This window comes from Chiloscyllium plagiosum, unplaced genomic scaffold, assembly GCF_037043375.1.
Source record: "Chiloscyllium plagiosum isolate Xiang-an unplaced genomic scaffold, Cpla_swu_hap1 HiC_scaffold_12, whole genome shotgun sequence".
Lineage (NCBI taxonomy): Eukaryota > Metazoa > Chordata > Chondrichthyes > Orectolobiformes > Hemiscylliidae > Chiloscyllium > Chiloscyllium plagiosum.
The window spans coordinates 9,513,195-9,539,077 of NW_028270150.1; the positions used below are offsets into that span (position 1 = coordinate 9,513,195).

Sequence of the window (25,883 nt, forward strand, 5' to 3'; positions counted from 1 at the left end):
GAAGGTTAGTGCACAGGGGAAATGGGCCAAAGTGCACCAGATTGTGTTGCCAGTAGCATACAGACAGCAAGTGTTACAGGTAGCACATGCACTACCTGTAGGAGGTCATCTAGGTGTGAGGAAGACTTGGGCTAAGGTACAAAAGCATTTCTATTGGCCTGGATTGCACAAGGACGTGGTTAACTTTTTCCATACACTTCAAACATGCCAAATGGTATGTAAGCCACAGGCCGTAATAAAACCAGCACCTTTGTTGTCAATTCCTGATTTCACGTGGGTTATGATTGATTGTATAGGTCCCCTCCTGAGAACTAAAAGTGGGAACCAGTATTTGTTAACCAGAATGGATGTGTCTACCAGATTTCCAGAGGCAATTCCATTATGAAGTTTTAAGGAAGAAAGGGTGTTGGAGGAGTTAGTAGCCTTCTTCACGTGGTATGGGCTACCCAGAGAGAATCAGTCAAGCCAAGGCTCTAATTTTACTGCTAGGCTGCTTAAGGAAATCATGGACAGCTGAGGCATGCAGCACTTTAAATCAAGTGTGTACCATCCTGAATCCCAGGGATCCTTGGAAAGGTGGCATCAGACCCTGAAGATCAAGAGGTAAGTAAAATAATGTGTCCAACTTGACAGTCACAGGGTCAGAGAGTCTTAGAGATGTACAGCACAGAAACAGACCCTTCGGTCCAACTCATCCATGCCAACCAGATATCCTAACCTAATCTAGTCCCATTTGCCAGCACTTGGCCCATATCCCTCTAAACCCTTCCCAAAGTCCTCTTGTTAAGTGCTCTGCTATGGACCATGGGCCTGGTGGCCAGGCATGAATCCCTTTCACCACGTCACCACTGGAACAGAAGTCTCCACTCTCCAGCACTATCTCCCCACCATCCACACTGTTATCACTGAGTCCTCGATGGACCTCACCAATGCAGATGCCAACGATGCTGCCGGATACTGCATTAACCCAAACTCAACCCCTGAGTCTGCTTTGGGCCCACCTCACCGATGCAGCCGCTGCTGATGCTGCTGGGTCTCCTACTAGGCCCAAACTCATCCCCACTGCTGCAGACATGAGATGGCACTAGGACCGTCTCGACAATGCAGAAGCTGCCGAGAACCCAAATTCAGCTCCTTTCCTGCTGCCTTGAGTCCGTGCTGCTGGGCCGACTCGAGTCCCCGCTGCTGGGCCTACTCGAGTCCCCACTGCTGGGCCTACTCGAGTCCATGCTGCTGAGCCTACTCGAGTCCTTGCTGCTGAGCCTACTCGAGTCCCCGCTGCTGAGCCTACTCGAGTCCCCGCTGCCGGACCTACTCGAGTCCCCGCTGCTGAGCCTACTCGAGTCCCCTCTGCTGGGCCTACTCGAGTCCCCACTGCTGGACCTACTCGAGTCCCCGTTGCTGGACCTACTCGAGTCCCCGTTGCTGGACCTACTCGAGTCTGTGCTGCTGGGCCTACGTAAGTCCCCGTTTCTGGGCCTACCCAAGTCCCTGCTGCTGTGCCTACTAGAATCCGCGCTGCTAGTCTTACTCATGTCCGTTTTGCTTGGCCTATTCGAGTCCACGTTGCAGAGTCTACTCACCATCGATGCTGCAATGGATCTCTTCACCAAGAGATAAGTAAAATAAAAAAGAAAAAAGAACAAGAAGAAAAAACAAAAAGGAAAGGAAGCAAAAAGAACAGTGGATGGAACAGATGAGCCCTGGGCTCAAAACTCTACCCCACTGCCGTCTTACCAGAAGATTGTTACCATTTAAGACAGAGATGAGGAGGGATTTCCTCTTTCAGAGGGAAGTGAATCTGCGGATTTCTTTACCACAGAGGGCTGCAGATGCTGGGTCATTAAGTGTATTCAAGGCTGAGATAGACAGATTTTTAATTAGTGAGAGAATCAAAGGTTGTGGGCAAAAGGCAGGAAAGTGGAGTTGAGGGCTATCAGATCATCCACAATCTCATTGACTAGCGGAGCAGACTCCTGTCTGATAGTCTTATAACACAAGGCTGTCAGACTGTTAATCAGCTTGTTAATCATTCCAGTCCTTCGCAAAAGGTAAGGGTGCAAAGGATACATGCATCTGTTTCAATGATACAGCAGAGAGCAGCCGTGACTAGAAGCTGAAACCTATATGAATCGCACAACCTTCATACTCAGGGACTGAGAGAACCATCAACCATTTGATGAGCTGTAGAGAAAAAGCAACCAATGAACTTCCCAAAATACACAAGAAAACGTTCTATTAATAACACAGAAGAGAAGTAACCTCTTCAGATGTAGTTTTCAATTTTGTATTGACATGTAGTACTTAGATCTTGTGTAATTGGGTCCAATGGAATTGCTGTGTTTCAGCTACAGCAAAGACAAAGCCAACAACGTGCCTTTACTCTAAGGTATGATTGTAACAGGGTACTGCTCGATTCATTGAAATTCTCAACTTCTTAAGTACATAGCCCCTGTGAGCAATTAATCGCAAAAGAACAGAGAGAATGTCTGATCCAATTCAAGTAATGGAAAGCTTCACATCAAGCATCTCTAACGCTTGCTTTTTCGAGCAGAGAAGTGAAACATCATACATAAAGACCTACATGAGAAGCTGTCTCGCGCTCTCTTCGACATTCCCTACCTCCTTCACTCTCCCTTAGCTTTGAGGCAAAAGGTTACAGGTTCAGAGGTGTGACAACACCATTGCCAGAGGCAATGGCACAGTGGTGTTATTGCTAGACTATTAATCTAGAGACCTAGATGATGCGCTGGGGACTTGGGTTCAAATCTCACCATGATGGAATTTGAATTGAATATTTAAAAAATGGAGTTAAGAGTTTAATGCTGATCATGAGTCCATTGTCGATTGTTTGGGAAAAACCCGTCCAGTTCACTAATGTCCTTTAGGGAAGGAAACTACCATCCTCATCTGGTCTGGTCTACATGTGACTCCAGACCCACAGCAATGTGGGTGATTCTGAACGACTCTCTGGGCAATTAGGGATGGGAAATAAATGTAGGCCTAATCGGTGATACCCATAGTCTTTAAATGAACGCTTAAAATTACAGGTTGATTATCCCAGTGAAGTTGTGAGGGCGTGCTGCGCTATCAGAGGTGACTATCATTTGGACTGTGATGTCAAAGTGATAACACTGTCAGTTCGCACAATGAACATTAAAGAGCCTGATGGCAATATTTCACGCTGAGCAGAAACGTCCTCCCTGGTACATTTGCCAATATTTAACCCTCAAACAACGTCACTAAACAGGGAAAGGTTCCTGTTTGTTTGTGGGAACTTGCTGAACTCAAATTGGCTCCTGAACCACCCGAGTGTCAACAGTGACTACACTTCAAGATTTGTTGCATTGGATGTAAGTAAAAAGAACTTAGCCCATAGGGCTGCTTGCTCATTAGAGAGAGATAACTGGTGGGTGAGTTTAAACTGAGGGTCACCACCCCTCAGGTGAGGGGGGAGGTTGAAAAGGCAGAACTACTGCAACCTTAGTTGGTGCAAGAGTAGGAGTTGTTGGTGCTGCTCTATATTGCAAAGTAGACATGCAGGAGGCTGGAAGAACACAGCAGGCCAGGCAGCATCAGGAGGTGGAGAAACCAATGTTTCGGGTGTAACGCTTCTTCAGGTCTGGGGGTAGGTGTAAGGGGAAGCTGCAAATAAAGGGGGTGGTAGGGGCAGGGTTGTATGGTAGGGATAGGTGAAGACAGGTAGAGGGTACACCCTGGTTGGTTGATGGGAGGAGTGAATCCGGTTGGTAGTTAGAAGGAATGGTCAGTCAGAGGAATGGAAGGGAGGGGGAGGGGTTGGGAAGGGAGTGGGGGGATGGGAAGGGAGGTTATTTAAAACTGGAGAACTCTATGTTGAGTCCTCTGGGCTGTATTGCAAGCTAGCTGTCCAGCCAACTGAGCGACACCACTGACAAAGGCACAAAGCATTTTGAAACAGGGTATCCTGCAGTCAGAAAGAGTATTGTGTAAGGTGCAATTTCTTTCTTTCCTTCTCTCTCTCTCTCTAACTTTCTTGCCAGAGGTTTTCTTGATTGCTGCTATGTATTTAATAGCTTGTGAGAGAGACAACCCTGCTGGACGCAGACACGATGGTTCATTCTTGGGAAAAGGGACTCGAGGTGCATAAATCTTCAACCCAGCAAGAATCAGCAGGAGAAGGGATTGGGGAGTGCAGTGAAGAGAGAAAGGAGAAAAGAATGTGCATAAAATTAGTATCCGACTAAAGGGGGAGTGGAGTGTTAGCACTGACTGACCTGATTTATAGCTGCACATCAAACAGGCTGAAAGAGTTATTATTATCCATGTTTTAGTGCCTGTGAAATACAAGAAGGACACATTCGTTTAGTCCAGTGATCCCTCTCTCATCAACATCAGGATGCCAAGATAGAAATTAAGGTGACAGCAGTGCATCATGAGCAAGTTAATAGTAGCCCAGAGTTGGCTGATTGCTGGGCGATGTGTCATTAGGCAGCTCTTTGAAAGTAATCTGAACTCTTTAACACTTTTGTAGAAGCACTACAAGAAGGAGGGCCCAGTCTGGCTCCAGTGATGAATGGTAGCTGCACCGACAGATGTTGGCTGAAAACAGGCGTCACTGCACTCTGCCTGCAAAAGAAAACACTTGGGGTGTTTGAAAGAGCTCCCATCCTCAGATGATAGGCCAAACCTTCAGAGCTGTTCTGCCTTCTGTGAAACCTGACTAACCTGGTCCCCAGTCTTTCTCCTGTACCTAAATCCAACAACATCACATCCGCAAAATTCTAAACCACATGTTGAAATTCCTCCCTCATCCACTCCCTATCTCTGTAATCATGAAGGTGCCACCTTCTCAACCTCACCCTCTCTCCAAGGTGAGGTGACCCTCAGGTTTAACTCACCAGCAGCTCTCTCTCTCTCTCTCTCTCTCTAATGAGAGAGCAGTCCTATGGACAGTGGGAAGCACTCCCACACGCAAAGGGTGGGAAAGTGGAGTTGAGGACGAGATGAGATCGTATTGAATGGCAGAGCAGGCTTGAGGGGCTGAATGGCCTCCTCCTACTCCTAGGTTTTACAGGGGGCACTGGTTTGAAGTCAGGTGTGACCCTTTCAGGACAGAATGAGAGACATTGTTTTTCCCTCTCAGAGAATTCTGTGACTTTGGAAGCTGTCTGTCTCAGAAGTAGGAGGAGGCAGGATCATTTTTGAAAACACAGGAGTAGATAGATCCTTGTTAGGGAATCAAGTGTTACTAGGAGTAGGTGGGAATGCATAATTTGAAACACAAACAGGTCAGCCCTAATCTTACTAGATGATGAGGTAGGCTTGACCTGAGGGCTGAATGGCCTATCCCCTGCTCCTAATTATTATGCTTGTCTGTCCTTCACCCAGCTTCCATACATTCAGGGAAAACAAGCTTTGTGCAGTGGAAGACTGAAATGAAAGCAGTCTCTAGATTAGAGTGGCCTGGAAAATCACAGCGGGTCAGGCAGCATCCGAGGAGCAGGAAGATCGACGTTTCAGGCAAAAGCCCTTCATCAGGACCGGGTTTTTGCCTGAAATGTCGATTTTCCTGCTCCTCGGATGCTGCCTGACCTGCGGTGCTTTTCCAGCACCACTCTAATCTAGACTCTGATTTCCACCATTTGCAGTCCTCACTTTTACCCTGAAATGAAAGCATTTGCAAGCATCAATGTTACAAGTTAGGGAGTACAGTCATTCTGGATTTGAAACATCAGCTCTGTTTTTCTCTCTCTCCACAGACAGTCCCAGACCTTCTGTGTTTCTTCAGCAATTCCAGCTCCTATTACAGGTGATGACTCTTGTGATGGAAGTGTTCTTGGAATGGACACTATCTGTTGGGTATAGTCTCCTGCCACTGATTCCCAGGCTGTCAGCAGACCAGGTAGATCCAAAAGACTCTCCTTACATCAGAGACTGAGGGTACAGTCATGTGCCTCTCTAAAACAAGTTGGCTTCATAAAACATACGCCTGCCTTTAATTTCATGCCTGTCCTATGTGTCACTTTGCAGTTAACATCAAAGCAATCTTCACGATGAGTTAGTTTTGGTGATAGAAGATATTCTGGAATCCTTGGTTCATGACATTAAAAGAAAAGATACTGCCTGATTTACTGAGACCTCCACTTAACAAATGTTTCCTTTTTAGATGGGATTACATCGAGTTTGCAACATAAGAAACAGGCCCAAACACCCCATGTCAATGTTGATAGGAATGAGCAGTGACCTCAATGAAAGGCATAAAATTGGCTTGACAGGGTGCATGCTGAGAGGATGCTCTGAAACCAGGAGAGATAGTCTTAAACAGGAGGACCAGCCATTTCCCACTGAGATGAGAACATTATTCTTCACTCAGGTGGTTGTGAGCCTTTGGAATTCTCTGCCTCCATCGTTGAGAATTTTCAAGATGGTTCAACAGATATTTGGACTATAAGAGAGTTAAGGGAGAAGATAGCCCGAGTCGTTATTGAAAAGCTAAGCAGACACAAGGAGACTCCTGCGCCCATTTCTCATGTTCACACACCTCCCTCCACTCCATCTCAAAATTGGCTTCGCATTCTCAAATTGTCATACTGGGAGGTGACAGAGAGTGATAGAGTCAGACATCACAGGAGCAGACCTGTCGGCCAAACTAGCCCAGGTCAAACAAGTTTCTCAAGCTAAACTAGTCCCATTTGACAGTGTTTGGTCCAAATCCTTCTAAACCTGCTGATAGTAAGGAGTCCAAACACTGGAAGTCAGTCAATAAAATATGGAGATGGAAAAACACAGCAGGTTAGACAGCAACGAAGGACCAGGAAAGACAATCTGTTGTGTTTTTCCAGCTCCACATTTTATTGACTCCCTCTCAACCTTTCTTATTCCACGAGCTATAACTTTGTTCAGAAACTCTGCTCTATGGCACTGCCTTCCAGAAATCCATGTACACCACATCCAACAGTCCTCCCCTCATCAACTCTGTCTGTTACCTCCTCAAGAAACCTCATCAAGTTAGTTAAACAAGGCTTCCCCTTGCCAAATCTGTGCTGGCTTTCGTTGATTAGTCCACGTTTGCCCAAGTGACATTCCTTATCCGAACGTCTTTCAAATACGGACTGACCGGGCATACATACATATACATACACACACACACACACACACACACACACACACACACACACACACACACACACACACACACACACACACACACACACACACACACACACACACACACACACACACACACACACACACACACACACTCTCTCTCTCTCCCACCTTCTTTTCTTTTAGTTTTGATTGTTTCTCTGTGTTCTTACTCCAAAAGGGATCGCTTCACCCATCCCTGCGTGAAATGTTATCAGCCCATTCCACCAAGGTCTCTATTTCCATTTGAAGTTGTTTGTTATCCTCCTCACGGTCCACAATGCTTTCAACTTATGTGGTAACACAAATTCAGCAGTTGTGCCCTGTGCACCAATGGTTACATCATCAACGTAAATCAGAAAAAGTAGAGGTCCAAAAGGTAACCTTTGGACAACTCCAAAACAAACCTTCCTCCAGCCCAGGAAACATTAATTGAACATCACTTCTGTCCTGTTCCTCAGCCAATTTCTTGTCTACGCTGCTACTGTGCCTGTTATTACATGAGCTATAACTTTGTTTGGAAACTCTGCTCTATAGAACTGTTTTCCAGAAATCCATGTACACACATCCAATAGTACTACCCTCATCAACTCTGTTTGTTACATACAGTCATAGTCATAGAGATGTACTGCACAGAAACAGACCCTTCAGTCCAACTCGTCCATGCCAATCAGATATCCCAACCTAACCTAGTCCCACCTGCCAGCACCCGGCCCATATCCCTCCAAACCCTTCCTGTTCATATACCCATCCAAATGCCTCTTAAATGTTGCAATTGTACCAGCCTCCACCACTTCCTCTGGCAGCTCATTCCATACATGTACCACCCTCTGCGTTAAAAGATTGCCCCGTAGGTCTCTTTTATATCTTTCCCCTCTCACCCTAAACCTATGCCCTCTAGTTCTGGACTCCCCGACCCCACGGAAAAGACTTTGCCTATTTACCCTATCTACGCCCCTCATAATTTTGTAAATCTCTACAAGGTCACCCTTCAGCCTCCGACGCTCCAGGGAAAACAGCCCCAGCCACATCTTCAAAAATCCTCATCGAGTTAGTTAAACAAGGCTCCCCCTTGCCAAATCTGTGCTGGCTTTCCTCAATTAGCACAGATTTGCCCAAATGACTATTCACCTTTTCCTGAAATTCTGTCTCGAGGAGTTTCTTTGCTGCTGAGGTCAAACTGCTGGACCTGCAGTTGCTGGGGTTATCTTAAAACCTTGTTCGAACAGCAATGCAAGGTTTGCAATTCTCCAGTTCTCTGGCACCACTCCTGAGATGAGTGAAGACTTGAGAATTATTGCCAATCCCTCATAATTTCACTCTCACACCACTCAGTATCCTTCTCATTCTGTCTGGTGCCTTAGTTCAGGCAGTCTATCTAAAACTTTTTCCTCTTTTTAAAATTAATTTCTGGAATGTGGGCATCATGAGCTGGCCAGCATTAATTACCCATCCACAGTTGCCATTGGACTGAGTGGCTTGCTAGGCCATTTCAGGGGGTAGTTGAGAGTCAATCACATTGGTGTGGGTCACATGTAGGTCCAATCAGGTGAGGATGACCAGATTTCCTTCACTGAAAGGCATGAGTGAACCAGATGGGTTTTTTCCCCCAACAATGGTTTCATCACCATTAACAGTTTCTTAATTCCAGGTTACTATTGAATTCAAATTCCACACCTGCCATAGTGGGATTCGAACCCAGGTGCTCAAAACATTACTTGGGTCTCTGGATTGATAGAGTTGAAAAATGTGGTGCTGGAAAAACACAGCAGGCCAGGCAGCATCCGAGGGAAAAACATAGCAGGCCACTTCCGCCCCCAGTGATGTCACTGGGGACGGAAGTGGCCTGCTGTGTTTTTCCCTCGGATGCTGCCTGGCCTGCTGTGTTTTTCCAGCACCACATTTTTTAACTCTGGTACTCCAGCATCTGCAGTCCTCACTTTCTCCTCTCTGGATTAATAGTTGAGCAGTAATACCACGAAGCAATCACCTCTCTCTCCTTATCATTGTCCATTGTAAACCCTTTGAATTTCAGTGTTTAGATCAGAGTGGTGCTGGAAAAGCACAGCAAGGTCAGGTAGCATCCGAGGAGCAGGAAAATTGAAGTTTCGGGCAAAAGCCTTTGCCTTTGAATTTCTGAACAACCCCCTCTTTCATCATGGCCTGGGTAGCATCTTCCTCCTTCATAGAGTCATAGAGATGTACAGCACAGAAACAGACTCCAGTCCAACTCGTCCATGCTGACCAGATATCCTAAACTAATCTAGTCCCACCTGCCAGCACCCGGCCCATATCCCTCTAAACCCTTCCTATTCATATACCCATCCAGATGCCTTTTAAATGTTGCAATTGTACCAGCCTCCACCACTTCCTCTGGCAGCTCATTCCATACACGTACCGCCCTCTGCGTGAAAAAGTTGCCCCTTAGGTTTCTTTTATATCTTTCCCTTCTTACCTGAAACCTGTGCTCTCTCGTCTGGAGTCCCCCACCCCAGGGAAAAGACCTTGTCTATTTATCCTATCCATGCCCCTCATAATTTTATAAACAGAAAAAACTGAATGTAAAGTATTTATTAATAGCTCCATCAAACCCTCTGGACTCCAAGTGTAAATCCTCCTTGTCCCTAATCAGCTCTACTCCCCCATTTTCAACCTTTGTCCCATCTACATGCCAGAAATATTTATTTTTCCACATTACGGCTGGAATCTGATATAATCAGATCAATTTCAAGCTAACAGAGCAATAAATATGGATTTTTTTTCTCTTGTTAAAATGTCATATTTAAATAAATCATTTCTTGTTAAAACAGAAACCGACACAGACATTTCAATGATTCTGACAAGGCTGGCCCATTTTTCAAATTGCATTTACAAGTTCAAAACAACTCATTTGATTTCTTAAAACTTCTGCCTCGTGCTTTTATTCCCCACAAAGTCAACCAATCCCACATTCAGCGGTTAGGGTTCGATTGCATATTTCAGTATCACTGACAGCTTGGTCAGTCTTGCCACAGGTTGCGAATTTGATTCACATGCTGAAACCTAAAGATCTAGGCTTACCCATTCAGGCACTGTCAACGGTGCTGTCCTTCACATGAGATGTTTAGTGTCACGATAGTTTAAATAACAGAGGGAAATTCTCTCCAATGTCCTTGGGTCAGAATCTGTCCTTCAGCCAACTTTGGAGTCAGGCCAAAGAGGGCTCACTTAGATGATCCCACGTGCAGAGGGACTGTCTTATGAGGAGAGATCGAATAGATCAGTTCTGTACTCACTGGAATTTTAGAAGAGACAACCTTATTGAGCCATACAAAATTCTGAGGGGACTTTGACAGGGTAGATGTGGGAAGGTAGTTTCCTCTTATGGGAAAGTCTAGGCTGAGAGGACATCATCTCAGAATAATGGGTTGCACATTTTAGACAGAAATAAGAAGGAATTTCTTCTCTCAGAGGGTCGTGAATCTATAGATTTCTTTACTGCAGAGGGCTGTAGAAGCTGGATCATTAAGTATATTCAAGGCTGATTTTTTTAATCAGTAAGGGAATGGGGAAAAGTACAGTTGAGGATGATCATATCAGCCGTGATCTCATTGAGTGGTGGAGCCTCCTCGATGGGCTGAATGACCCACTTCTGCTCCTAAGTCTAAGGTTTTATCACTGATCCTAGACTGTCTGAAAATCATTACATGTGATTGGAGGTTCTGGGTGTGTAAAACAGTTATCTGGTCACCTACTTTACAGCAGACGTTACACTCCAAAAGTATTTATTTTTATGTCTAGCACTTCAGATTGTCCTGAGGGCTTGAGAGGTGCTATAGAAATGCAAGTAGGTTTCTAAGCTTGTGCTTGTTCTCGTTTCCTTGATAAAATAAATACACCTCCCAGTGTAGTGTCTACCCTCCAGAAAGTAATACTTTCAGGTTTGCTGATCTAGAGGCTACAACAGCGGGCCAGAATTGGTTTCAGCAGGATCTGGGACAAAATTCCTGATCCTGGTGGCCATCAAGAGAGTGAAGAGAACAGAGAAATGCAGAGGTGCATGTGGCAGACATCATGTGGGAGCATCTTCAAGACCCAGACTGCAACGGTTAAGAGAAAGACAAATCATCTCCTCTCCTCCCCTATTCTCTGCTCTCCTCCTCTCTGCTGTCTTCCAGACCCTTCCCTTTCTAAAGAGGATGAGGATGGGCAATAAGGATTAGCTTTACAAAGAAATTATTATTTAAAAACACGGGTCCTCTCACTGTCAAACCCACAGCCGGAGAATAGGATAAGAAAATGCACTGGTCAGGCCCAGGCATGAAGAGGTTAAGCTGTGTGAAGTGAGACCGATGGCATCTGCAGAGGAGAGAGAGCAGCAGAAGGTCGGAGAGAGGAGGAGGTGAACATCAGGAGCAAGGAGAGAAGGGAGGAAAGAGGTGAATCTGGAAGGGGTGGCAAAGACCTTGTGGTATTATCATTAGACTGTTAACCAGAGACTCAGAGAAAGTGAGGACTGCAGATGCTGGAGATCAGAGTTGAAAAATATGAGGCTGGAAAAGCACAGCAGGTCAGGCAGCATCCCGAGGAGCAGGAGAGTCGACGTTTCAGGCATGAGTCCTTCCTGATGAAGGGACCGAAACATTGATTCTCCTGCTCCTCGGGATGCTGCCTGACCCACTGTGCTTTTCCAGCGTCACACTTTTCAACTATTAATCCAGAGACCCCAGTAATGATCTAAGGACTTGAGCTCAAATCTCACTATAGTGGACGGTAGAATTTGGATTCAATTAAAAATCTGGAATTAAGAGTCGAATGATGACCATGAAACTGATGTTGATTGTTGGACACACCTGTCTGATTCACTAAATAAAAACCAAAAAAAAATGCAGATAAAGGAACTCAGACCCAAAAACAGAAATTGCTGGAAAAGATCAGCAGATCTGGTAGCATTCACGGGAAGAAATCAGAGTTCAGAACGGAAGGGGCACTGGACCCGAAACATTAACTCTGATTTCTTCCCGTTGATGCTGCCAGACCTGCTGACCTTTTCCAGCAATTTCTGTTTCGCCAATTGGTTCACTAACGTCCTTGAGAGAAGGAAGCTGCCATCCTTACCTGGTCTGGTCTGCATGTGACTCCAGACCCACAGCAATTGTGGTTGACTCTTAACTGCCCTCTGGGTAATTAGGGATGGGCAATAAATGCTGACCTAGTCAGTAACATCCTCACCCCATGAATGAACAAAGAAAAAGGTCAGCTGGGAAGCCCCTAGCATCCCTCAGGAGAATGAATAATAACAGTGATGAGAGAAGTGGGGAGGGAAGGAGAGGAGAGGGGAGAAGGAGAGGTAAGTGGAGCTGGGCAGTGGAGAGGAGGAAAAGAATGGGCAGAATAGTAAAGAGGAAAAAAGATGAAGAGATGAAAATTGGATTCAAAGAAAACGCTGTTGAATTAACAATTCGCCAGTGTTTTGAACTCTCTTCCTGGCTCCACATTGACCAGGCAAAGCTCAGTGACAGCTCTCCAGCCTCCAGCAGTGAGCTGAGAGCTTTATCGCTATAAGAAAGCTGCTTAAAAAAAGAAAGCACAGCAAGAAAAGCGAGGCCAGAGGAGAGTGATGTGGAATGATCAATCCACTTTGTTACTGCTGTACTCTGAACTATCATTAAACTGTTGACATGAAGGGCCCTGCGACAAGCTGCCCTCCTCAACACTCATTTCACTTCCTGCTCAATTTCCATTTTGTTCTCAATACTGTAATTTCTTATATAAATAGCTGTATTTTGGAACCAGGGACTGAAAGCTTCATAAATGCCTGAGGAAAATTACCATATTTCAAAGCAGTCCAATAACTCTCTATTCATACGTAGTAGATGGAAAGGAACTGCATAACTATTTCTTTTATTCAATCTTGACCTTGCTATCAGCAACTTTTACAGTTTCACTATATTTATGAAAGACGTTTGAGTATTTCTTTCCCTGTCCAGCTCTTACATAGTCACTGCAGAGCTCTGTTCCCTGGATGTTAGATCACCCCATGTTGAACTCCCAGTACAGAGATGAACATCATTGAGCTTGTCACATGAAGACCCACAGCATAAACTCACGACACTGAGATCGACTTCACCCTTGTTGAAGACAAGCCCATGTAACCCAGGCTGACACACCCAGAGCCAGTACTGAGTGTGTGCTGCACTGCCAGAGGTACTGTCTTATGAATCAGATGTTACATGGAGACTGTCTTGAGGGGACGCAAAACAAATCTCTTGGTTTCTATTGGAGAAAGAGAAGGGGAGATCCATCAACCACCTACCCCCACCACACCCCACCCCCATCCCCAGAGGCTCTGGGGCTATTATGTCATCCTCAATCAACATCACTGAGAAACAGATTGACTGATCAAGAACACGTTGTGGGATCTTGCTGTGTGCTGTTACATGTCCTATCAGTTTATAACTGTGACTGATCTTCTGAAGGACTTCAACGGCTATAAAGTGCTTCTGGGACATCCACAGGCCAGGAAAGGTGCTACAGGAAAGCAAATGTTTGACTTCTTTCCAGGACACCCCCCACCCCACCCACCTGCACGCACAAGGTCCACGCAGATGGTCAAGAATCTTGAGGAGGGTTCGAGTATCTGGTGACTGGTCCACAGGCAGAAAACCAGTGACAGTGCGGTGAGTAGGATCAGGGGAACAGTGTGGGGAGTGGAAGGACAAACGGATGGTCAGGTATTCCAGTTTCCGATCATCATTGTGCCATGGGACAGAGAGGACTCTATGTGGTGTAGGGTTAGTCTCCTTTCCTCTGGATCAGGAGGCCTGGGTTCAATTCTCATGTCACAACACATCTCTGAGCAGGTTCATTTGAAAATATCTTAGATACCTTGACCTCAGGGTATGGGTGAGGAGCTGACTGAGATGCCAAACCATCAGGATGGGGCAGCAAAGTTAGATCCCAAATTGGTAAGAAACATAGACTCAAAGAGGCACACAGTCATTGAGTCGTACAGCACAGAAACAGACCCTTCAGTCCAACCCAACCATGCTGACCCTGTTCCCAAACTAAACTATCCCAGCTGCCTGCATTTGGCCCATATTTTCTCCAAACCTTACTTATTCATGAACATATCCAAATGTCTTTGAAATGCTGTACTGTACCCACACCCAACACTTCTTCTGGAAGTTCATTCCAGACATGAACCACTCTCTGTGTACCAAGGTTGCACCTCATGTTATCTTTAAATCTTTCCCCTCTCACCCTAAACTTACGCCCTCTAGTTTTGAACTCCCCCACCCTCAGGGAAAGACCTTGTCTATTCACCCTATAAATGCTCCTCATGATTTTATAAACCTTTATGTAGTCACCCCTCAACCTCCTACTCTCCAGCGAGAAAAGTCCCAGCCTATCCAGCCACTCCCTATAACTCAAACCCTCTATTCCCGGCAATATCCTGGTAAACCTTTTCTGAACACTCTCCAGTTTAATTATATCCTTCCAATAGCAGGGTGAGCAGAACCGGATACAGTATTCCAAAATTGGCCTCACTAACGTCCTGTACAACTTCAACAAGACATCTCAACTCCTGTACTCAAATGCAAGTGTGCTAACCATCTTCTTAACTACCCTGTCTACCTGTGACACAATTTCCAAAGAAGGTCTCTAGGTCTCTCTTGTGTTCCCACACTACCCAGGGCCCTACCATTAACTGGATTAGTGGTGCTGGAAGAGCACAGCAGTTCAGGCAGCATCCAAGGAGCTTCGAAATCAACCCTCCTCGGATGCTGCCTGAATTGCTGTGTTCTTCCAGCACCACTAATCCAGAATCTGGTTTCCAGCATCTGCAGTCATTGGTTTTACCCTACCATTAACTGTATAAGTCCTGCCCTTGTTTGTTTGACCAAAATGCAATACCTTGCATTTATCCAAATTAAACTCCACCTGCCACTCCTCAGCCCATTGGCCCAATTGATCAAGATCTTTTCAGATAACCTTCTTCACTGTTCAATGCATCATCAATTTTGGTGCCATCCACAAACGTACTAACCATTGCCTCCAATAGTCTCATCCAAATCATTTCTATAAATGACAAACAAAAGTGGACCCAGCACCGATCCCTGTGGGACACTGCTGGTCACAGGCCTCCAGTCTGAAAAGCAACCGTCCACCACCACCCTCTGTCTTCTACTGTTAAGCCAATTTTGCATTCAATTGGCAAGCTCTCCCCGGATCCCACACAATCTAACTTTACGAATTACCATGCGGTACCTTGTCAAAGGCATTACTAAAGTCCAAGTAAACAACATCTACTGCTCTGCCCTCATCAAATCGCAGGATTGCCACACACAAAAGAAGTGCTGTCAACATTTAAAGTCTGAAATAGAAACAGAAAGTACTGGAAAATCTCAGCAAGTCTGGCAGCAGCAGTGGAGAAAGAATAACAGAGACTGTTTCTGCTACAGTTCAGCTGGCAGATTATTGACCTAAAATCTTCCATTTGTTTCTCTATCCCCAGACAGTGTCAGACCGAGCTTTCTCAGCATTGTTACTCTTGGTTCCTTCAGGGAACCTGTCATTCTTGCCCAGTCGAGATCTACATTTTGACTTTCAGGCTGCACTGCTCATTTGACTCTCCTTATTCAAGACAATCCTGAGGCAATCAGTTGTTAAAAGCCATACAATTTCAGAGATGCAGAGGTCTCTTCAGTTACTTCTCATGGGAAGACCCCCATCAAACCTATGCTCAGAACCGTGGGTTTCCCAGAAGGAGTTGGATTTGGGTCTTAAGACGAAAGGGTTCCAAAGATGCGGGGATAGGGGATTGAGATGGATGATCAGCCATGGTCATATCGAATGGTGGAGCAGGGTTCAAAGGGCTGCATGGCCTACTCCTACACCTGTTTTGTATAGAGTAGTAACCCTGTACCCACGGGGATACTTTCAATGACTTACCACAGAAACCCGAAACTGCGGATAGGGGAGAACCCATTAATTTGAAAGGGAAATGTACCTTCCCGGCAGCCTCCTGGACCCTGGTTCCGGAAGGTTCCCTATAATATGTGCCGTCCACAGTTAAAGTGTGGGTAACTGAAACGGTGGAAAATGATTCCATGGACACGGGGGTTTGCTCTATATTTCCAAAAATAACGGGTGAAAAAGGGGGTGTCTGTTTCCCCATCTGCCCATCTTCCAGGCGCTGACTCTTCACTGGGGTATCCTCCTCCAGCACATTTCTATAGCACCTTCATGGGACCTCAGGAGCACTTTACAGTTCATGGGATACTTGGAGGGCACAGTCCTTCGACATGGTGTAGGAAAGGTGAGAGCTGATTTGCACGGGGAACGATCGCCCAGCAGCGATGTGAAAGTGGCAGGAATGTTGGCTAATATGGAGTGAGAACTGGTTTCCTCAAAAACGGCGCTGTGGGACCTTTTACGGGGAGGTGATGGGCTCAATTTAGCTGCTCATCTGGCAGATCTGACAGCGCAGCATCACTCCCTGAAACAGTGCATGTGGGGGGGGGATGCCTGGGCTGTGTGATAAAGTGGAGGCATAGCAAAACCCACAACCCAGTGATGCTGAGGTGAGCACATGACCCACTAAGTGGAGGGGGAGTGTTGTGGTGTGGGAGGTGGAGCACACAGCTGTTTGCATGGAGCAGACTGTGGCCCAGATGTTCTTCGATAATTGGGGTCTTCACTCTTGCTTGGAACAAAGGCTTGCTCAACCTGCTGTCTGAAAGAAGGGAACATTTCATCGGGTGAGTAAGGGGAGCGGGGGGGGGGAAGCAGACGTAGGGAAGGGGGAGACAGACCATTACAGAAATGTAATGCTCCATTGCCTGTAGTGCAACTTTACATAAAGGTGACGTTCAGGCATCCGAAGGAAGAGGTGATTCGTAAAAGGCAGAATAAATTATGTCGTTTTTCTTTTAGTGTCGGGTTTTTTGGCTCGCTCGTTAATTGCATTTGTTACGTACATCTACAAACAATTCAGTACATTAATTACAGTCTGTAGCTCAGAATCTGCTCCAATTTGTGCTGTCACTTCCATTGAGTTGGTTAATTGCATTCACTCTCTATCTCTCTTATTTATTAATGAATAATTAAATCTATAGAAAGTAATGCTACAGCTTCCTCTGCACATGACCGAGGTCTGATTGACATAAATCAAGAAGAATAATAAATGACAGGACATTGTCTGCCAAGTGAGTCCTTTCACCGACGTCCAGTCTCCGCACCATTCAGTCTAGCTCCCTCTCCAATCCCAGGTCTGTTTTATCCTGAGGGAGACCTGAACTTGAGTAGCACCTTTCACCTCCACAGGATGTCCCAAAATGCTTCACATTCAATCAGGTTCTTTCAATCACTGCTGTAAATCAGGGGGACAGGGCAGGACATTTGAGCACAGCAAGACCCCAAATTCAGCACTAAGATAAACAAACAGATCTTTTATTTTAGCAGTTTTGCTTGAGGGTTAAATACTGTACAGAACTTTCCCTGCTTTTCTTTAAATAGTGGCCATATGATCACTAGACAGACATAAGATATAATTTCCAGCATGACTCTCTGTGCAGTGTTTCAAAGGGGACATGACCTGAATTCTGTGTCCAGGCTTGGGAGCTCCTGATTAAGAGATCAACGCAATCCTCTGTAAGATTTTGCTGAGTTCCACATGCCCCTGGTCTAAGTATGGTTTCCTCTTCCCCTGAATTCACATCCTGCTGAAATCTTAGTGCAGTGACTTTAAACCAGCTCACCTGAAAAGGGTAGTGACCAGCAGAAGTCATTAATGTTCAGAAATTCTTTCATGCATCACATTTGTTGCCCATCTGTAATGAGCTTCGGACTGAGTGGCTTGTTAGACCATTTCAGAGAGTAGTTAAGAGCGGCATTGCCATGGGTCTGCAGTCACAAGTGAGTCAAACCAGGTAACAGCAGCACATTTTGTTCCCTGAAGGACATTATTGAACCAGACTTTTTTCTGTGTGACGATCATTGATTGTTGGAGTGGTCACCATTATGGAGACAGAATTTATAACTCCAGATCTAATAAAATAATTCACATTCCCCCAGCTGCAACAGTAGGATTCAAACCCGTAATTCCAAAGAATTCTGCCTGGGGTTCTGAATTACTAGACCTATCACCTTATTGCTGTGCTACTGCTTCCCTGAACTAACATGACACTGTTGCATACATTTATCACAGGGCCAGAAGATATTAAATCTAAACCAAATCACCCAGTCTATTACAAATCAACTGAAACCTCTGATTGAAATCTTTGCTTGTCTTTGTTTTACCTGTGGTTCAATAATCACACGTTACACACGTGGACAGCGCTGGATTATTGGACTGGTATTCACCTCTAACTGTTCTCACAACACAGTCCTCTCCATCACCATCTTTCCTACCTCCCCATTACACAATGATCACTCCACCTCCGATCCTTCTTCTTCCACCACGCCCCCATACCCCGCCAAGTTCTCATTTCGTCCATTGCCTTACACACTCTTCCCTTTCATCCTATCTTTATTATACAAAGGCTGTGTTTGCTTGTGAGTACAGTGGTTTGCTGCTTATGTCACTGGACTAGTCGTCCACACTGAGTGAGTGCAAATGTTACCTCGGTAGCTTGGGAACTGGAATTCGGTTGATAAATGTCAAAAATAAAAAGCTAGCTAACGGTGGAAGTGAGCATGAAGTCTGTTGGACTTGATTTAAAAACGCATTTGTTTCACTGACATGCTTTTAGGGAACACAAGCTCCCCCACTTTTCCTGGTAACCTCACTAGGAATCAAAGGGTATGGGGAGAAAGAAGGAGCAGGGCTCTACATTGAACGATCAGCCAAGATCTTATTGAACAGTGCAGCCGGCCTGAAGGGCTAAGTGGCGTACTGCTGCTCCTGTTTTCTATGTTCCTGTGATGGTCTGGTCTACATGTTACTCCACACCTGCAATAAAGTAGTTGACTCTTAACTGCTCTCTTAATCAACCTGAGCTGTATTCAAACCTTCAGCTGATCAAGAAGGTGACTCACTGCCACCATATCAAAGGCAATCACATGGGCAACAGCTGTCGGCTTCACCATTTGGGGCCCACATTCTGGGAATGAAGGCTGACAAAATGGAAATGGTGACTCAACAGATTATCAGAATCCAACTGATTTCTTCCTGTGGTTGCTAACTTGAACACCTCCCCCCAGACTTCCTTTTAAAAATGAAGCCCCATTGGGTATGGTACCAAGGAAACTAAAGAGATGTGATCAATCCAGACTTAGCTTCCATGATCCATGTAACCACGGCTTCTTCTTTAATCTCATGGGTTCTATTGCCAATTCCAGAAGTTCAAAGAATTTTTGTTTCCCCATCTTGAAAAGAAAATGCCCAGCAGGTACTGAAGGGACAGTTCAAAGCTCACCATTTCGAGGACTCAGTGTGTTGAAACCCATTTGGTGATGAGAACTGTAGGATTGATGGGGGGAATGGCTGGTGTACCATGAACATCTAGGAAAGAGTCCCACACTGCTTACACACACACAAGCAACCTTGACTATATATCTCCCACTGACATACAGAGTTACCATGGGCAGAACATATTTCAAGAGGGCAGGGATGGAGGGAGGCAGGAGGATGGAGGAAGGGAAGGGATGGGAGGGAGAGGAAATGGAATGGAGGGGAAGGATGGGAGAAGAGAAGCAAAGGTATGCTAGAAATAGGAAGGTAGGGGTGGAATGGTAATCTCAAGGTCCAGAGTAATATTCTGCAGGCATCCGCCCAATGGCAACGGGTGGATTTTCAACACAATGAACAAATCTGAGATCTAAAGGGAGTCTCAGAAACTGTGATCATGACTATCATAAACATCCATCTGATTGGCTAATATCCTGAAAGGAAAGAAATCTGTCTGATTTGGGGTGAGATGTGACCCAGACCATTGTCATCTGAGAAGGCCCAGCAAGCCGCTCAGTTCAAAGGCAATTAGGGACAGACAACAAATGCTTCACTTGCTGGAGACACCCACATCCCATGAAAGAATAAAGGATGCAAATAAACAAGTTGGACAATGTTGAAAATAAACACTGCACTGATTTCAGATCTATTTTCATCATGCTGGATCAATCTCACATACAATCACAGTTATAGTTTTCAGTGTCAGACTGGCTAAACCAACCTTAGCCATCAAGTGTATCAATACAGTGAGACTCCTCAACCTTGTCTGAATCCAGCCTCGATTCGCCCTTCAACCAGACAACAAAGGGATTATTTTCTTCCTTGTACCAAAAACCATTGAGAAACAGGTTAAGGCCTGAGTTAGCTTATCATACATAGGAATTTCTCTTGTTAACAAGAGAGTAACACAGGGATAGAATCAGACCTGTCAAACTATTAAATGGGATATTATTTTGCTGTGATCTGTTATTCAAACCTCCCGGTGATAGGCAGTTTGGTGTTATTTGAGTTCACAATGAGGAGTACAACAAAGATTAAGCTGATATCTGACTCCCTCATCCTTTCCCCATTTTCATTCAGAAGATTCATCACAACTGCTGCAATTTGGTTTTGAACCCCTAACCTTTCCTGTTGGCCCTCCCATACCTCTCACCCTCTCCCCCCCCCCCCATTCCATTTCATCCTCCCTCTCATCATCTCTTCCTGCATTCCCCTGCCTCATTCCCACTTCTTCCTCAGAGTACTTCAGACTCGGAACAGGTCTGACATGACTCAGATATGTTAATGAGATGAACTGGGAAACTCTGCCCTCTTACGATTTCGCAGATGTGTGCAGACTAAAAACACACTCAGTTGCTGATTTCAAATGCTTTTTTTTTAAAAGGTTGAACTATCCAATTGTTTGTATGAAGCAATGAACACCATGTAAGTGAAAGTGTGCTGATTGGCGGAGGTCAGTGAGGAGAAGATGCATTTCAACTAAAAATGAAAATTTGAATTAGGAAGCTCTATTCAAACTGTTTCAAGTTGATCCTATCAAGATACCAAATTTGAACAAATTCTTACAGGGGACCATTTTGAAGTATCAGGATGTCAATACAATGTTTCTTTAGTCCAATAATCACAGTGATAACCTAGTCAAATGGGAAGGTTTGGGAGAAAGCTTTGGGTCACACACACTACAAATTCATTCATACCTACAGCAGGCCTGAGGGTGAAGATAAGAGCAGGAGTGAGAGTGGGAGTGGGGGGGTGAAGGGTAGATGGGGTTGAGGGATGAAGAAGGGTGAGGGATAAAGGGTGGGTAGGAGTGAGGGATGAAGGAGGTTGAGAGATGAAGAGAGGGTAGGAGTGAGGGATGAAGGAGGCTGAGAGATGAAGTGAGGGTGGGAGTGAGGGATGAAGGAGGTTGAGGGATGAAGGGTGGATGGAGTGAGAGATGAAGAAGGGTGACTAATAAAGGGTTGACAAGAAAGGAGGGATAAAAAGAGAAATGGAATATTGGGATGGACAGCTGATGAGAGGGAGATTAGGGAGTGTAGGTAGGGAGATGGGGGTGAGAGAGTTGAGTGTTGGGGGGACTGTCGGAGGGAGTGTCCACATTTGGACAGTGATGGATGGAGATAGGGAGGGGGAAGTCTGAAGGAGAGGTGGATGAAAGGAGGGAGAAAACCAAAGATTGTCAGGAAGGAGATGCTGATGAGAAAATCAGGGAGAAGCTGGGAGGAATGGTCAAGAATTGGGGATGAAATAGCTGTCCTGGCGTTAGTGCCCCATGCCAGGTGGAGCTGACCATAGGGCCTGTCCATACAGAGAGTTCAGCTCCAGGCAGGAGGGACCTGACTCAGACCCACCTCCCAGCAGGGCCCCACATCACCACCACCCCCCCACCCCCACCCTGCCGGTCTCCAGTCATTGAGGTACCCGAATCCCACCCCAAGGAGCTCACCAGACCAGCCCCAGTGACTCTCCCTGTCAGATAAAGAACAAAATGCAGTCGGAACACCTTGTAAATACAATAAGCAGAAAGCCATCGCATTTCCTGGGCTAACTGGCCTCATCTTTATGTGTCTAAAGATCATGAGATACCGACGGAAACTGGATTGATTGAGGATTGACTGAAGAACAAATGCGTGATATTAAATATTTCTCCCTCGGAGACAGGGTGGAGTCTGATAAATCCCCACTTGTACTCCGGAACTCACCCCTAACTGCATCCCAACCTTCAAGAATAAAATTACAATCCCTTTACACTCAACCTCTACGTTTTTAATCAAAAAAAATCTACTCCTTGTTTGGGAGAATCTTGAATTCCTGTCTCTAGCAGAGCCTTTCAAAGTTTTGCAGAGATGATAAGGTGAATTCACACATACACAGACACACAGACACACACACACACACACACCGATGTGTTTCTGTGAAATCTCACCCAAACATGCAGAAAACAAGACATTCTCTTCAGCAATTTCTGCTGTTTTCTTTCAAAAAGAAACAAAACGCACACAGAGCGACCAGCCCAAACTTGTGTCCAGACTCAGTAAAGGATTGTAAAACCGTGGAAGCTGCAGATATCATAAGCTACAAGGGGAGTTAGAATCGGTGCAAGTCAGAGAGAGAGAGAGAGAGAGAGACACACACATACACACACAGAGACTTACCATAAACTTGGCAGAATAATCCACAGGCAGCGAGGTATGTTAGTAAAACCATCTTAGCATCACTGCCGGCGACAGAGTGGAGGGAAGTCTGCATACTGGAGTGCAAGGCTACTTTCCAAAGAGAGGGAGAGAGAGATCCAGAGGAGTAAATCCGATGTGTAATTTGTTGAACGGTTTGAGGATGAAATAACACAGGCAGTAGCACTGGCGGCGGTGGCAGCAGCAGTAGGAATTGGAGTAGTTCCCCTAGCGACTAAAAGCAGGCAGTTTGATCTCCAGTGTTGGTTCACAGTCAGGAGAAATCGATTAGCCCCACAGCTCTCGGTACCAGAAACCCATTGGTAAAGCGGTCAACTTTCTCCTGAGCTCTGGGCACCGCCAAACACCAGATATAGCAGTTAGAATTCCTCATGTCTTGCCTTTTTCATGTCAAGGAGCACAGTTTTCAAACAAAATAAGCCACACACACACACAATTGGGCGTTAAATGCTCACTACCATCCAACGCCCCGATCTTTAGTGCTTCATCAGAGTTGAACTGGGATCAAGTCAGTGAGGTTTATTTTCAATCTGTCTCGTCCATATGGTGAAAGCTTCAAGATAATCCGCTGGCTTCCCTCCTCTGTGTCAGAATGTAGGTGCTGACTTTGTTTTATACAGGAGACTCCCTGTTATTCTGCTGAATGTGTTGTGTGTGTCTCTCTATCTGCCTCTCCACAGTACATGCACACACACTGATGTGCTATGAATGAGCATCGAGGCACGGTTCTGGACTGACATTTGCACGGGGAGAAGGACAACTTTAATTTGGGGATATAAAAATGGGGGTGGAGAAAGTGTGTGAAAGAAAGGGCAGGATTGGAATCAACCATTTAACTCAAAAGAGAGAGGAAGGAAAACAGCCAGAGAAGCGAGATGCATTCCGGCAACGAGACAACAGCTTTTAAAAGTCAGTTTCAGATCCGCCGGAGAAAAGGAAATGATTTTTTTTCTCTCCCTCTTTCTACCTTTTTGGCAAATTCTGTCCCCTCTCCCTCACCCCAAAGAGTGAGAGGGCAGTTTGCAATGGGATAGACTGAAGGGAATTCTGGGCTGTGCTCACACGCTGTATATACAAGCAGTTTAAATACTTCTAAACAAGGTTTCCAAAACCCATCAGTCATCATTTAAACTCCAAACATGTCAGGGTGGATTTAGATAAATCAAAAACCGTATTTCTGTCTGCCCTCCGCCCAACATAGAGTTCCTAAGTGGGTCAGACAAATCGTTTGCTACTAATATTTTCTTTCTCGTCTTACTGTGTCTATCAGCGAGAATGGAAAAGGTTAAATACTGTTTATAGAGTCTATTTGTTGAGCACAGGTCAATAGGAGTTGGTATCTGTGCCTTGTGCTTTGCATATACTTCCAGCTTCGGCTGGCTTCTTTCTTTAAATCTAATTTGGTGGGTCTTTCTCTGATCCAGACGGTGGGATGGGGTGGGTCGGAGCAAAGAACTGCATTCGGACTCAACTTTCGCAGGGAGTGGTACGCGTGGGGTGGCTTGCAAAACAGGAGATGTCGGGCAGATGTGGTTCCCCCCCCCCCCCAACCCCCCTTGCAGGCTGGGAGCAGGAGTCGATGCACTGAAATCTTCCTGTGTTCCTCATGGACCTGCCTGCAAGTTACTCTGGTGTATCTGATTGAGAGCATCCCTCGCTGTGTCTTTCACACACAATTGTGCTGCACGGATAATGAGAGAGCTAACAGAGAGGGCAAGGAGAAACAGGCCTCTAGCGCCTCCTGCTGACTTTATAAACTCTCTCTCTCTCTCTCACACACACACACACACACAGAGCTGCAGCTTCTCAGACACAACTCTGCACAAATATCTTCCTGTCCAGCTCACGCTACTCAGATTGCTCTGACAACAAAAACAAATTCAACAAAATAAACCCTCTCGGTTTCCAGAAACAAAATTAAATTTTGGGCATCTTTAACCACATCAGAACATCATCCCAAAACAATGGATAGCCGGCGGTACAGGAAGCAATCAGTTCACAGCAAGATCCCACAACAGCAAATGTGCCCACTTTCGTTCGTGGTATGGTGTTGACCATGATGGGAAAATATCGACCAAGGTGCCGCTGTGGTATCTTTCACTTGCACCTGAGCGGGGAGCTGTGACCTGAACTTAAAGGCCTCATCCTAAAGACTGCACTTCCAACAGTGCAGCGCTCCCTCAGCCTGGATTATGTGTTCATGATCCAGGAGACACACTCCAGCCCATGTTCTTTGATGTGGTTTCCACTTTGGGAGGAGCTGTTGTGGTGACCAAAGAGGAAAACACATGAGAAAAATATGTCTCTGGCATATTACAGTATGTGTTACAGTATCAGGCTGTGTTACAGTATGAACAGACTGTGTTACAGTATGATCAAGCTACAATATAGTTTCTGGCTGTGTTACAATATGATCAGACTGTGTTACAGTTTGATCAGGCTGTGTTACAGTATCAGGTTGTGTTACAGTATGAACATGCTGTGTTACAGTATGATCAAGCTACAATATAGTATCAGGCTGTGTCACAGTGTGATCAGGCTGTGTTACAATATGATCAGACTGTGTTACAGTTTGATCAGGCTGCATTATAGTGTCTGGCTGTGTTACAGTATTGGGTGTGTTACAGTAGTGATCACACTCTGTCACAATAATGATCAGACGTTTAAAATAGTGATTAGGCTGTGCTACAGTATGAGCAGGCTGTGTTACATAATCAGGCTATGTCACAGTATGATCAGAGGAGAAAGTGAGGACTGCAGATGCTGGAGATCAGAGCTGAAAATGTGTTGCTGGAAAAGTGCAGCAGGTCAGGCAGCATCCAAGGAGCAGGAGAATCGACGTTTCGGGCATGAGCCCTTCTTCAGGAAGGGCTAAAGAAGGGCTCATGCCCGAAACGTCGATTCTCCTGCTCCTTGGATGCTGCCTGACCTGCTGCACTTTTCCAGCAACACATTTTCAGCCATGGTATATCTCTACTCTCTTCAGAACAGGGTTAGTAACTGGTCTAATGGTCCTCACCCTGAGATTTTATTGAGGACCAGCAACAGTGACATTGCAATTAGAGACGAGAAGAACCATATATAGCCATAGAGGCCTGAAGCTGTACAGCACAGAAACAGACCCT

At 45.5% G+C, this 25,883-nt stretch overlaps 1 protein-coding gene across 6 annotated transcripts in view; it reads right to left on the reverse strand.

Annotated features, from left to right (window-relative positions):
- The window catches only part of robo2 (roundabout, axon guidance receptor, homolog 2 (Drosophila)), a 1,751,833-nt gene that overhangs the window by 628,038 nt on the left and 1,097,912 nt on the right, over window positions 1-25,883 (reverse strand). The window contains exon 1 of one of the 6 annotated variants that reach the window (XM_087992447.1): window positions 22,720-23,464. The exons of the other annotated variants lie outside the window; for them this stretch is intronic. Coding sequence (XP_087848573.1) covers window positions 22,720-22,813 — 94 coding nt within the window. The 5' untranslated portion in view covers window positions 22,814-23,464. Of the gene's footprint in view, window positions 1-22,719; window positions 23,465-25,883 lie in introns of those variants that run through there. 6 annotated transcript variants of the gene reach the window in all.